The 12,676-nt window shown below is 29.7% G+C and overlaps 2 protein-coding genes across 2 annotated transcripts; both read right to left on the bottom strand.

Moving 5' to 3' along the window:
- Nucleotides 1–7,478: 7,478 nt before the first annotated feature.
- Nucleotides 7,479–8,899, bottom strand: LOC134266327 (uncharacterized). Its single transcript, XM_062748575.1, has one exon. It carries the CDS (start codon nt 8,779–8,781, stop codon nt 7,558–7,560), a length of 1,224 nt encoding a protein of 407 aa, XP_062604559.1. The 5' UTR covers nt 8,782–8,899; the 3' UTR covers nt 7,479–7,557.
- On the bottom strand, nt 8,798–11,191 carry LOC134266334 (uncharacterized). The gene is made up of 3 exons (XM_062748585.1): nt 11,103–11,191; nt 10,852–10,893; nt 8,798–9,030 (listed from the first exon to the last, which is right to left on the bottom strand). Exons 1-3 carry the CDS (start codon nt 11,173–11,175, stop codon nt 8,798–8,800), a joined length of 348 nt encoding a protein of 115 aa, XP_062604569.1. The 5' UTR covers nt 11,176–11,191.
- Nucleotides 11,192–12,676: the final 1,485 nt, after the last annotated feature.

Raw genomic sequence — 12,676 nt, 5'->3', positions numbered from 1 at the left:
TGTAGGGGGTCTTAATAAATCGATCTAGTGCAAGGGCATACACTCTATGGATCAAAGTAAGCTTTTACATTTCAACTATAGAACTATTATTTTCTTATGTAAAAACAAATATTAAAAACAATATGGACATTTTACTGAATTTAACAAAGACTCACATGTATAAAAACAAGATGATGTCATTTGTAGAAATGCTTTAATTAATATATGATGTTCTGTTATTTTTGTTATACTAACTATCCTGGCCCGGGTTAGTTAGAAATTGTAATCGGGTGTGCATAATTATTAATAAACTTATTTTAAAAAAAAACAAAAGACTATAGAACTATTAAGGTATCTGAAAAGTGCTGCGATCCTGATGAAATCTTAAAAACAATTTAATTATATCAATATATCATGCCACTGACCAGCAAAAAATATAGCATTCGGTCATACAAGTATAACTTTAACAATGAAATTGCAGAATTTAGACAGGATCGCAGCACTTTTTACAATGCCTGTTGAAAATATTTATATACTAAACTTGGAAATTTAACTTGGTTAAGCCCTTGCACTAGAGATATTTATATGTAACATCAATACTTCAAGTCAATGTGCTAAAATCGCGTGACTGCTGCATCACGTGACTAGTCTAAATATAAAATATAATCGTCCTCGATATGTACTTATTAATCATAATTACAGTTATCCGATATAAATAATGTACTAAAAATAATCACCATCCCGATTACGAATACATTTTTAAATACAAAATTTTGTCGATATTTCCATTGCGCACCTTAACTGTACTGCGTACCATGATTGTTGAAACAACAACGCGGGTATGTTAAGGAAGTATATAAATGCTTTCTCGGGAAATTCAGACTTTTAAAAAGAAATAAGTTGTTAATTTACCCAATCCACTGATAAACGTTAACTATCATTAACTATTGCATAGAGATAAAAGAGTGTCTAACGCAAAGTCATGCACCACTGCCACTGCATCACGTGACTTCTATTTATAGCAAAATGTTCATTACTAAAAAAGCTAACAGAACAACAATACCCCGGAATTTTTGATAAATTCTTTGAGTAAATGATATAGTCGAAAAACATCTCTTTTGCATAAATATTGCTGCTAGAATCCTACTGTCCTGTCAGTAAAATAATTATTCCACACTTTCGCAAGAAACCTTACCCAATGTTTTGAGTTTTATACGTATGATCCGAGATTTTTCGTAAAACCATGCTTAATTCAGGATAATAGCAGCACTCTCCAAGTATTTTAGGAGGCAAACTTTCCATCTGGACAAATATATTCAGCTTCTTGTTCTGCTGCATTATTTTTGTAAGTTATGACAAAGAAAAGGCCGACCGGGATACGTTTATAGCCGACTAGTCTTCAAAAGAGAATATAACAGATGTAAATAAATTAGCATACCTGTTTAATTAACTGAACTCCATATGAATTTCATAAAATATTTACGGTATTTGCTTTTAAACTCCATTTCTGCATTTTTGTACATGCCGTTCTTAGCCAAATTCTCTTTACATAACATGATCAATTCCCAAGCTACTTGATGTAAACATATGACGTCATCGATGGTTGATTTTGATCAAAATAACAGATACAGCATAACAAAATAAAAACCTTTTATTTTTGTTAATGTTTAGACGTTTTTATTCATTTTATAGAGTTAAATAACATCTCTAAATACCAATATTACGAAAATTTGTGTTATGAAATTGACGTCATCTCGTCTACTATGACGTCATAATGTAATCACTGACTTATTTAAGGTAGAATATTATGTATGCTTCCTTATCACGCCTGCAAAAATTGCTGGAAAGTTTGTGAAAATTTACATTAACATTTACACATACTTAGTATAGAAGATGAATATTTTCTGACTATCCTATGACCTCTTTCTATCCCATAATATAAACAAATAATTATTTCGTGGCAGTTGTGAAAACAGGTTTCTATTTATAAAATGTTGTTTCATTTTAAAAGACATCCAAAATCAGAGGCAAAAAAGATTCTTAGTCTGTCTTGTACTTATATTACAAAGCAACCTGGTCTTGTGGGTTTTAAATACTGAAAAACACATTATTGGTAGCGTCTTTAAAAAAAAACGGTCTTGTAAATATACATAAATGTGTAAAACATGAATATTTAGAATAGTCTTTTTGGGTGGTGTTCAGACTAGGTCTTCTCAGGAAGGCTTTTTTTATATAGCACGATTAGTGGTTTTATTTACATCTGAATTATATTGTTCCTATCAAATGTACATTTATTCATAGAATAAACTTTATATTTTTTACAGTGTAACTTGGTTAGGTATTGATAACTATTTCAGAAATGTTTGGAAACATAAAAGTTTTTCGCTCAAGAAAAATCACACTCCCCTCGGGTATAACCATCGGTTAATGTTTAAATTTTTTTTTTCAGGCAAAGAAATTTTCAAGTCTCCCTAACTAGTCTGTAATAAATGAATAAATTCATCTTCTTGAATATGTTATAAATTTCAATAATGTTTAAATACAATATAATTTTTTTTTATGATGGAAGGGGGGGGGGGAGAAATTATGACTTTATGAAAATTATTCCTTACTTTTATGACATTTTTTCTTTAATTTCAAAACTAATTAAAAATCCATTGGAAAAAAAAAGTAAAAAAAGCTGTTTGTTTCATATCATTAAAAGTGCATTTCCTATAAGCGTTTTATACTTTATTATTTCTTAATTTTCTAAATATAGCATCATCTACTTTCTGATGATGGAAAATACACTTGATACAGAAATCAGACTAAAACGGAGATAAATAGGTTTTGATTTGTTTTTCATTTTGATCTATGTGTCCGCCTTGAATAATAAAGTCTGAAATATTGTAAAGTGATGTATTATAATGGCCATTATGTTTCCTGTCTTAGGGGATGCAGATATTGAGCAATCAAAATCTAACAATTAAATTTCCGGCCATGTGGTGCGTATATTTATCCTTTATTTTAGATACTGGAGTAATTTTAATTGAATATTAGGGAAAATAAAAATATTGCTTTGTCCTTAAAAAAATAATCATTGATAATATGCAAAACATTTTGTAAAAATAATCACAACTATATTAAAATTGTTTCACAATTCTTCAATATCATTTGAAAGAAAATGATTCATTACTATATATCGTGAGAAAAAAAGTAAAATTAATTTTTTTATTCATTTAAATGACAATGTTATATTGACAATTGTATGAATACAAGTGTGGCTATTGAAATAACAAAATAACATAAAACAATATGCAGACTGATAAAACGTACTTTAAAACGTAAAAAAATAATTGAAATGATAATCCTAATCTGGTTCATTCAGAGTATCTACTAGGATAAAACGAACACCATTGCATTCTCTGATCTACATAAGTAAAACGAAAGACAGAGTAAATTATCATCAAATAAATCTATAAATACAAGTTTAAGCATTAATACCGTATAAGTAGAATTTTTGGCGAGGATTTAATTTTGGCATTACTAGCGAGGATCATGAGATCGCTTGAATACTACTAAAAATTAATTGTATTTTATTTGACATAGATGATTTAGTAAGCATTTTAAAATCGCTAAAATTATCTCTCGCTAAAAATAAATTACCAATTTTTAAGGAGAAATCGCTATTTGCGTCTCGCAAAAATTTCCACTTATACAGTATTTTGATTTTCAATTCGTATTTCATACACAATAAAAGCAATGTCAACACATAATATTTCTGCAAAAAAAAAAAAAAAAAAAAAAAAAAATCAGAAAAAAATAATAATTTCAAAGGAAACTTGTTCTATTCTAATCTGTGAAAACAACTAGTTACGTGTATGACGTAATTTAACAATAAAATTTAGTAGGAATGCCAGGGACAAAAAGGTTTTTCTTCTTAATAAGCTTCGCTTAAAATTATTTTAAAGCGGCACAGTGAGTCAAAATCATATCTTAATTTTAAGATATCTGTAGCATACAGAGAAAGACTTACGGAATTTATGAGTATATAACGAAGATATGACAATTAAACTGCAAGAATTGACTGCACAATATAAGTGCCGGAAAAACAAAGGTTGTATCTACCGTTTCGTTGTTTCGTATGTGTCAAGGTCACGCTACTCTTATTTTTAGCTCAAACTTGTAAACAAAATTCAACTGGAGCATGCAAAGGTGAGAAATATGTTCTAACAACTTTTTAAAAATTATAAAACAAGATCCTCTGCTATTTTTTTCTAATTAAAGTTTTTGGTTAGAGGCATTGAATAACTTCCAGAAATATCCAAGAAACAAAATATAAATGTAATATAATAACTTTGGAATATAATTTGATATGATATAAAATGATATAATAAAATGATAAATATATGTGCATTGAAAATGAAAAATGAACACATTTTTTCTTATTTTGTTAATAATATAAAGACTACACGGCCATCTCCACAATAATTTATATAACTTCATTTAATATAATATAATATAAATTATGTAATGATAAATATACGTGCATTGAAAATGAACAATATATGTACTTTAAAATATACATATATAGGCATCGATTGTATTATTTTCTCTCATGTTTGCTTACAAGTTTAAACACTCTTTACTAACCAGTAACTGGTAAAAAATCTTGAGTAATTACGTTACTCAATGTCATTCCGTACTCGATGAGCAAGAAAGTCTTGAGCTTCAAGATTATACACATTGCTATATCATCAGACAATGATAGAAGAAACGTTGCCTCACCGAAGATAATGCACATGCAGGTGCAATGCTTTATATAAGTCGGACAAATTGCACTATAACTAGTTTGGTGAAGAACAAAAACTAAATTAATCTGTAAAATTGACAAAAGAATACCAAAACAGTTACATGTATAAGTCATAATGAGAATACTTCTTTGTTTGAATATTGCAAGCCATAATAATGTGTGAAAAACAATGGAGAAAATACAGCCTATCAATAAAATAAATTCCAAGCTTTTCATTTTTTCTTCATTGAAAACATTTGATGTCTCAAGACGTATACACAACCCTGCTATACAACAGACAACTTTTAATGATAGTTGAAAAATGATTATACAATAACTTAATCAAATCGTTGTCATTATCAGATCAAATAAGAGAACCAAAAACAATGCAAAACACGATAATAACAAAAACAAAGCAAAAATAACTGGTGTTGTGTATTTATGTCGGAAACATATTTTTATACCATCCTTCTTCGCATCGTTTTTCTCAACATAAAGAATTGCAATGCAGATTAAGATAAACTCAAAATCCGCAGGAGGAAATGTTGCTTCAACAATGTTGCAATTATATGTTGGGGAATTAATAAGATTTTGTGCATCAGATTCGTTTTGAGAAAAATTGTCACGAAAGTTTGAATAAGGATATAAAAAGTTAATTCCCTTGCAAACACAAATTGTCAAAAACCTATTAAAATAAGAAGATTCTGACTACTAGACCCTTGAAACATCACGCAAATTTACAGAAGTGAAACATACAGTATATTAAAAATATGTATAATAGTTTGAGGGTATTGCTTGGATGATTTTTCATGCAAAAACTTTGACACAAAACAAATACAACATAAAAGATTGCAACGATAAAGATTTTTGCAGAATTGCCTACGTGAAGAGTTTCCCACAGTTTTCAATTTTCCGAAACAATTCTCTTTAAATGATCTAATAAGAAATACAGAAGCAAACACAGACGCCATGATGTTTATTGCCAGGAGGAATGATGACTTAACTAGATCTGAACATGTATCAATCATATCATGTAAGTGTGTTCTGTCCACCAGAAATGTTGAGAAAATAATAGCATAAACAATCACAGCAGTTGTTACATGAAGTTTTCCACCTTCGAAACATTCCACTCCTTACGTATTTCTATCAAATTATGTTTTGAACCCTTATATATTTATGAATGGTCTTTTTTTCTATAATTTTTTTTTAACTTTTCAAAACACCTTTTCTTAATTGTTTGAGTTTTAAATCATGGTAATTTGAAATATATACTTTACCATTTAAAATGAATGATTATTTCTGCAAATTTCTTTAAGCTACGTGGGCCGTTCAAAAAGTACGCGGACTTGTTGCACAGAAAAAAATATTTGACGACATAATCGGGCAAAATGTCACGCATAATGTAAAAAAAATCCTTACCTATATCGTCTTCAAAATTTCATATCAAAATTTTGTTAATTGGTATCAATTTGAGTTATTTTTCAGGACATATCATTAAGTCACGGAGTAGCAAAATATTCGTCGTCACAGGCATCATAAAAAAATTTGTGATTTAGCTTTCATTTTCTTAATATTTTCCCAAGAGTACCTGTAAAGTTTGAGTTACCTTATCTACTCAACATCCAAACACCATTTCTTGTCAAGCTTAAAATCTATTAAACAAGTAGAGAATATTCTTTTTTTTTTTTTTTTTTTTTGGTTTTAAAAGCAAAATTTGCAGGTATTTGTGAGATAAAGTGTCATATTGGTGCCTCTCAATCACGTTCTTTACAGTCCGGATAAAGTTTTCGTCGATAATTTTCCCGTCCTCCTGTATATCCTTTTTACAGAGGTCTAACAGTCTAAAATTTCAATTTGCTATTTGTGGACGGATGTCACGAGTACCATAGTTTACTACATGTTTTATTATGAATATTTTGGATCTATGTTGGCGATATCTCGAGCATTACACATAATTCAACAAAAGTGTGGTGCGCCGTTAATTCAAGAGACGTCATTTTCACAGTTGTTTTCGCATCAGAGAAAATCAATATATTTCTGTTAGTACTTCAAACATCACGTCAGAAATCTAAATACATAATAATAGAACAATTCAAAGAAACATTTGAGAAAATTTTTGAAAAATATCGCGAATTATAGTAAATTAATGAGTTATATTCTGAATTCTGCATGCTTTTGCTTCAATTTCTTGGTGTGTTCCGTACCTCTCCATCAGCGATATCAACATATCGATAATTTTTGTACAATTTTTTTAAAATACAGAAATTTTGCCCAAAATTCAATGGAATCTTTAAGATACATATGTTTGTAAAATTTCATAAATATATGACCTCTGTAAGAGTAAATAATAGCACAGTCCGCGGCATTTTTGAAGAGCCCTCGTAGTCATGCATTAAAAATTGATTGAGAATGCCTTATATGTTTAATATTTTTAATTTTGTTCCAATGTATTCACATGTCAATAAAAACCCAAGTTTTACATTTAAAAAAAAATATTTTATGAGAGGCCCTCAACAGTTTTGAATAGCATCTTGTCCTTTTTTGATAAAAACCTACACAATTGTGATTTGCATTTATTTATTTATTCATTTTTTTTGTTCTTTTCTTTCATGCATTTCTAGAAAAAAAAATTCATTATCCTCTTAAAAGAATTCAAAACAAGTCTTCTTAAGAATTTGATTTCATTTTGATTCATTTCTGTTTTTTTAACTTTGCCTTATGGCATGCTCCTGAGAAATATTTTCTTTTGCATTACAAACACTGTTTTATTTAAGATTATAGAACATTATTTAATATCATTTAGTTATTTATTCTCGTTCGATTCTTATCACCTTATCGCGCTCCCAGTACATTTCCAAAAAACTAAGTCCAGTGTTAAAACGAAAAAAAATTGTCAATGGAAGGACAAGTTTGATGATAACATTCCAAACCTTGGAATCATACGCTTGATACATTGGATAACTCAATACAGGAATCCTTTCTTCACCAATGCTATCACCAATCCACAAACCTAAATTCAGAATGCCTATCAAGAAGCAAAAGTAATTTACACACATCTTATAGAAATTTGAACACTTTTCTCTACAACAGCAGCTTTCGTTATATTCAATGTGAGAGTGCGTTCCTAATAAATAGTTTGTCTGACAGAAAGCAAGTATTATACTAATAATGTTGTCGATCCAAGACATTGTGAGATCATAAGTTGGTATTTCTATTTGCCCTTTGTTCACTGTTAAACCAAAACAATAAATCATATGGTTAACAACATTTCCAAAACAACTGATTAGAAGCACCAAACACCAAACATTGAAATGATACTTCATATTTGTCCAAACAACAGAAATGCAGATGAGAATCAACACAAGCATTATAAACTTAAAGGATATCTGAATGGCAACGTATACTGTAAAATCATCTGGAAAATTTGACATATCTACCAATTTGTCTTGTATTATTACAAATGTAAATGTAAGGGCAAACAGAGCAAAAGATGTCAAAGAAAATAAAGCTTGAAAACACTTCCTGAAAAGAATACAATATTCTTCGACTTCATAATCATCTTGTTCGGGGGGAATTTCTGTTTTGAGAAATAGCAAATCAATAGCCATTAATGAAAACTCAATTATTGCTGGTGAAAAAAACGGTTCCGTTTTCTCTATAGCTCTCATCGCCCTTGCGGAATAGGAACAAATAATGGATGAATTTGTAATGTTAAACATAATAATTTCCGTATCATTTGTATCTACAAATACATGACTATATTGAAAAAGATCATTTGATTCAGAAAATAAAGCATCTAGCCAAATACAAACATTTGCTAAAAGTATTCCAACAGAAAAAAAATTCTGAAGTTTAGAATTATCAGATCGTCGATCATGATAAAAATTAAAATACAAGAACAAAACAAATGTGTAGATCATTGCTATTATATTATAGGTTAATGCTAATTTTTGATTTGGACAATCAGAACCATAATGTTTCCATGCGAACAATGCACAATGAAAAAAATAACATAGTCCAAATATATACATCGAATAAAGCTTAATATCAAAAAAATGTCATTTTTTTCCCATTCATCCGATCATTTGTTGTTTCATTCTTCCGTGACATTGACAAGCCTCCAATGCTGAGGACACCGACAAGGTTAAATATGATTAAAAGAATGAAAACCATCATGCTCGAATCGCTTTGATTAAAGATAGGTTTTGCCCAGTTTACCAACATGATTGCAAAAACAATGGCAAGAACTACCACTCCAAGTGCCACAATAAAATTGTTGCCTGAAATGGAAAAAAATGCAACATTTCCATAAATCATTTAAACATCCGATTTATTTTTTTTTATGCTAAACATTCACTCAGTCATTTACTTTCTTTTATATTTATTAATCTATCAATTATTCAATTTTCAAGCATTTCATTTCCCGACCACATATTTATTCTTTTTTTACTGAAGAATATTTATGTTCACCTCGTCTTTGTTACAAAATCACTCATTTATCCTATAAATAAACTACCAGATTATTACAATAAAGCGCATTAAGATAAGTTTCCATTCGAATGGAACATTTTGAGCTATCTATAGATAGATGATTAGCACTAGTGTTTGATTTCTTCGACAAAAGGTTACAGAACTTGCCAGGATGTTTATAATAATTTCTTTTCATTAAAATTGTTATGCACGACCAAGATCCACTCCTTAAAATTATTTCTTTTACTTCCCTTACGGTAAGTTAGAAAGCTTTCTTATTTTTGAAATTCATTCTATGGTATGCAAAACCCATTTCAATTTGCACTTACTAAAGTGAATCGATGATTTTGAGAGAAAGTTATTTTATAATGTATATTTATTTTATTAATTACAAGATCAATATGAAATACGAGGGTTGTTCGGAAAGTTCATGGACTGATTCGATAAAATTAATACTATGTAGTTTATGACTAGTTTAAGCGGTTTTGATTTAATGGCTCTCGTCCACGAACTTTTCGGACAACCCTCGTATTTGATGAAGTAATCTAATGTTAATCAGATATTGTGTTTTTATGATGATCAATGGTTTTTTTTTTATTATATTGTTCAAAAGTGAGCAATCGGTGTATTTTGAAGAGATAATGTTTTAATTATCATTAAATTATAGATCACTATTCGAAGAGTTATCTAACATTTGTGAATTAGACTATTCATTTGAAAACCGCCTATCCATGAACCATTACATTGATGGAGAAATAAAGTACATTTACTATTTGTAATTTTATCTCGAACAAAAACATTGGAAATGTAAATATATGAAGATACATGAATTCGAGAGGTATCTCTCTTTGATGGTAATGTGCATTGTATAAAGTAACATAAGGTCGATGATAATCTAAGTAAAAAAATAACGTTATGTGTGTGATATTTGGATTCTATTTATTTTAGTTATATATTTACAGGGCAATGTATTAATTACTATGAATCCATGTCACTCCACTGCGGAATTAACAAGATTTTTTTTTCCTTTTCTAGAACGAGAACCTTGAAAGGAGTTTGTGTCATTCCCATACCCCTGTTACAATTGTCACATACTAACACGCCCATTTCTTTAGAAAGGAAAACATCATGTTAAAGCAAAGCATACCGTTAAACATTAAAACAAGTAAAATTATTTTGATGTATAAACATATACTATGCCATAATCAAATTGAGCCAACTGACCATTTGTTCTATTCCTTAGTTATTATTGATTATTTCTTTCTGAAAATCATTCAGAGGCGATACAAAAGGGATTAATTAAGTTTAGACAAGGTCTCCTGTCCCCATCGTTTAGTTTACTGTCATCTCCCTAGGGAGAACATATGAATATAGTCTTCGCTTAATAAAAGAATGCAGACCAAAATACAAACATGTTGGATCAAACTTAAGAAAAAGATATGATGATTGTTTTCCTCAAATTAAGGAAGCATTTTGGAAATTTTAAACGTTAAAAACTCAATATTGAACCTCACACTATAGTATATATATATATGTATATAGATAATGATTGTTGCTGTTTGTTACTTTTTTAATATCACTGAATTTTATTATAAATTGAGCTTTACATCGATAAAAAAAAATTTTTTTACCTGTTCTGCATCTCTTGAAGATTTCCAGAGATCGAAGATAACCTCAAATATAATTCATTGAAACTTATTTATTGTACGAAAGATTTATAATCATGTCAGTTATAAAAAGTGATGACCTTAAAAACACAAAACACCAAAAAAAATATAGATCAATATACATCCTTTACAGTGATTAAAAATTGTGTTTCTTAGCAGCTTTTATAATTTCCTTATTGCATTATACCACATACTATTCTTTTAATACTGCTTACCTCTTTCATGTAAAAGATTTTCTTGTAGGTCATGACCGCCTCTACCTGAAAATTCCACAAAAATTCTTATCATTGTACTTTACAGAAAAAGAAGATATATCACAAATGATTATTTATACCATTTTTTTTTGTTAACTTAAATATCTAAAGCCGAAGCAGAAAAAAAAGATTTTTAAAGAACTTTAGTCGGAGACGCAGGGTAAAATTATTCAATAAACTTTTTTGACCGCATGACCATAAATAATGAAACTTGGTCAGATGAAAATGTTTGTTACTATGCACCAAAATCAGAGTTCAGAATTATGTCACATTTGAAAAGAGACTTTCTTTTATTACTCTACAGTATTGTTATCAAGTACTTTAATTTTTACAAGATTGTCTAAATAATTGATAAAATGAATGAATTCAAGTCGTTATTTTCGCATCACCATGTCGTTAATTTGATTTTTGTCACTTGCTATTTTTTATGTCGTCACAATTAAACTTCCAATACAACACACCATGAATATGATTTCGGACCTTCATCACATAGTTGAATTGTAAATTAGAATATTTAAAAGGTCTAACATTCATGGCAATATTTTAAGAATCATGAGTTGGAATATCGGCTGCTACTGATCAAAGTCGATTGAAAATGGGAAACAACTTCTTTTACCATCGATGCAAAACAGTGATGTCATCAATGATAAGCAGGCACAAAACGATCAAGAGAAGGTTGGCTACAGGGGCAGTATTATTATTCAAAAAGCAGTGAACATGATACTATATTTTTAAACAGAGAACCTTGATTGAATTGGGAGCAGTTTTATTTCACTTAAAGCGTTTTGGTTAGATTGTTTTCCAATTACGATACTGGAAAATGGAACTTGTGATGTAACATCATGATGTGAGAGCGGCTAAGTGATTATAGCGTTTGCTCTAACATCACAGACTTGATCTTTACACTGCGGGCTCGAATCCACTGTGTGATATGGAGACTGGTTTTCGGTTGTGGCCGTATAATTCGAGGTTTCAATTCGCAGTAGGTGCAGGCACAGAGAATGCCTCAGTGCTCAATGACATTTAGTACAAAGTAGAGGTCAAAATTTGCTACCCTCTGTCAGTAAGAGATAGCGTCTCATTAGGATTGAACAAATGTTTTGAAGACATGAACCAAACAACTGCATACAACTCATTAAAACTGTTTTATATCATTACTGATTTTTTTCCTTCATAAAAGTTAGGTAGTAAAATATTAATAATTCCCTAAAAATCTTTCTGAATAGACTAATCTCCTACAATAGTCAAATGAGCAGTCCATGTTTCTGAAACTAATTTCCGGTTATCAGTATTCCTCTAGACTTTACTTTTGTATCGGTCTAATATGTTAATGGGGGCTAATCCCCGTACGTTAGTCCGAAAGGTAATTCACCGCCATTCATTTTTTTTTTACTTTTGTATCTGTATAATAAAACAGTTAAAATGTACACCATTGAGGAAGTTAGCAAGATTCCAGTTCCCCTCGACCAGGACTATTTCCTGATTTCCTAATAGTCCTGGCCTTGGGGAACTGGAATCTTGCTAACTCCCTTAAT

Source organism: Saccostrea cucullata, unplaced genomic scaffold (genome assembly GCF_032062105.1).
Source record: "Saccostrea cucullata isolate Sc308-1 unplaced genomic scaffold, CSIRO_AGI_Scuc_v1 ctg747, whole genome shotgun sequence".
Classification (NCBI taxonomy): domain Eukaryota; kingdom Metazoa; phylum Mollusca; class Bivalvia; order Ostreida; family Ostreidae; genus Saccostrea; species Saccostrea cuccullata.
This window is presented reverse-complemented; position numbering and strand designations above follow the sequence as displayed.

Excerpts from the sequence above, each read along its gene's own strand:
- LOC134266334 (XM_062748585.1), bottom strand. The coding sequence starts at position 11,175 with ATGATAAGAATTTTTGTGGAATTTTCAGGTAGAGGCGGTCATGACCTA. Across the intron at positions 10,894-11,102 it reads AAATCTTTTACATGAAAGAG|GTTATCTTCGATCTCTGGAA; the intron begins GTAAGCAGTATT and ends ATTATATTTGAG. Across the intron at positions 9,031-10,851 it reads CTTCAAGAGATGCAGAACAG|GCAACAATTTTATTGTGGCA; the intron begins GTAAAAAAATTT and ends TTTCCATTTCAG.
- LOC134266327 (XM_062748575.1), bottom strand. The coding sequence starts at position 8,781 with ATGTATATATTTGGACTATGTTATTTTTTTCATTGTGCATTGTTCGCA.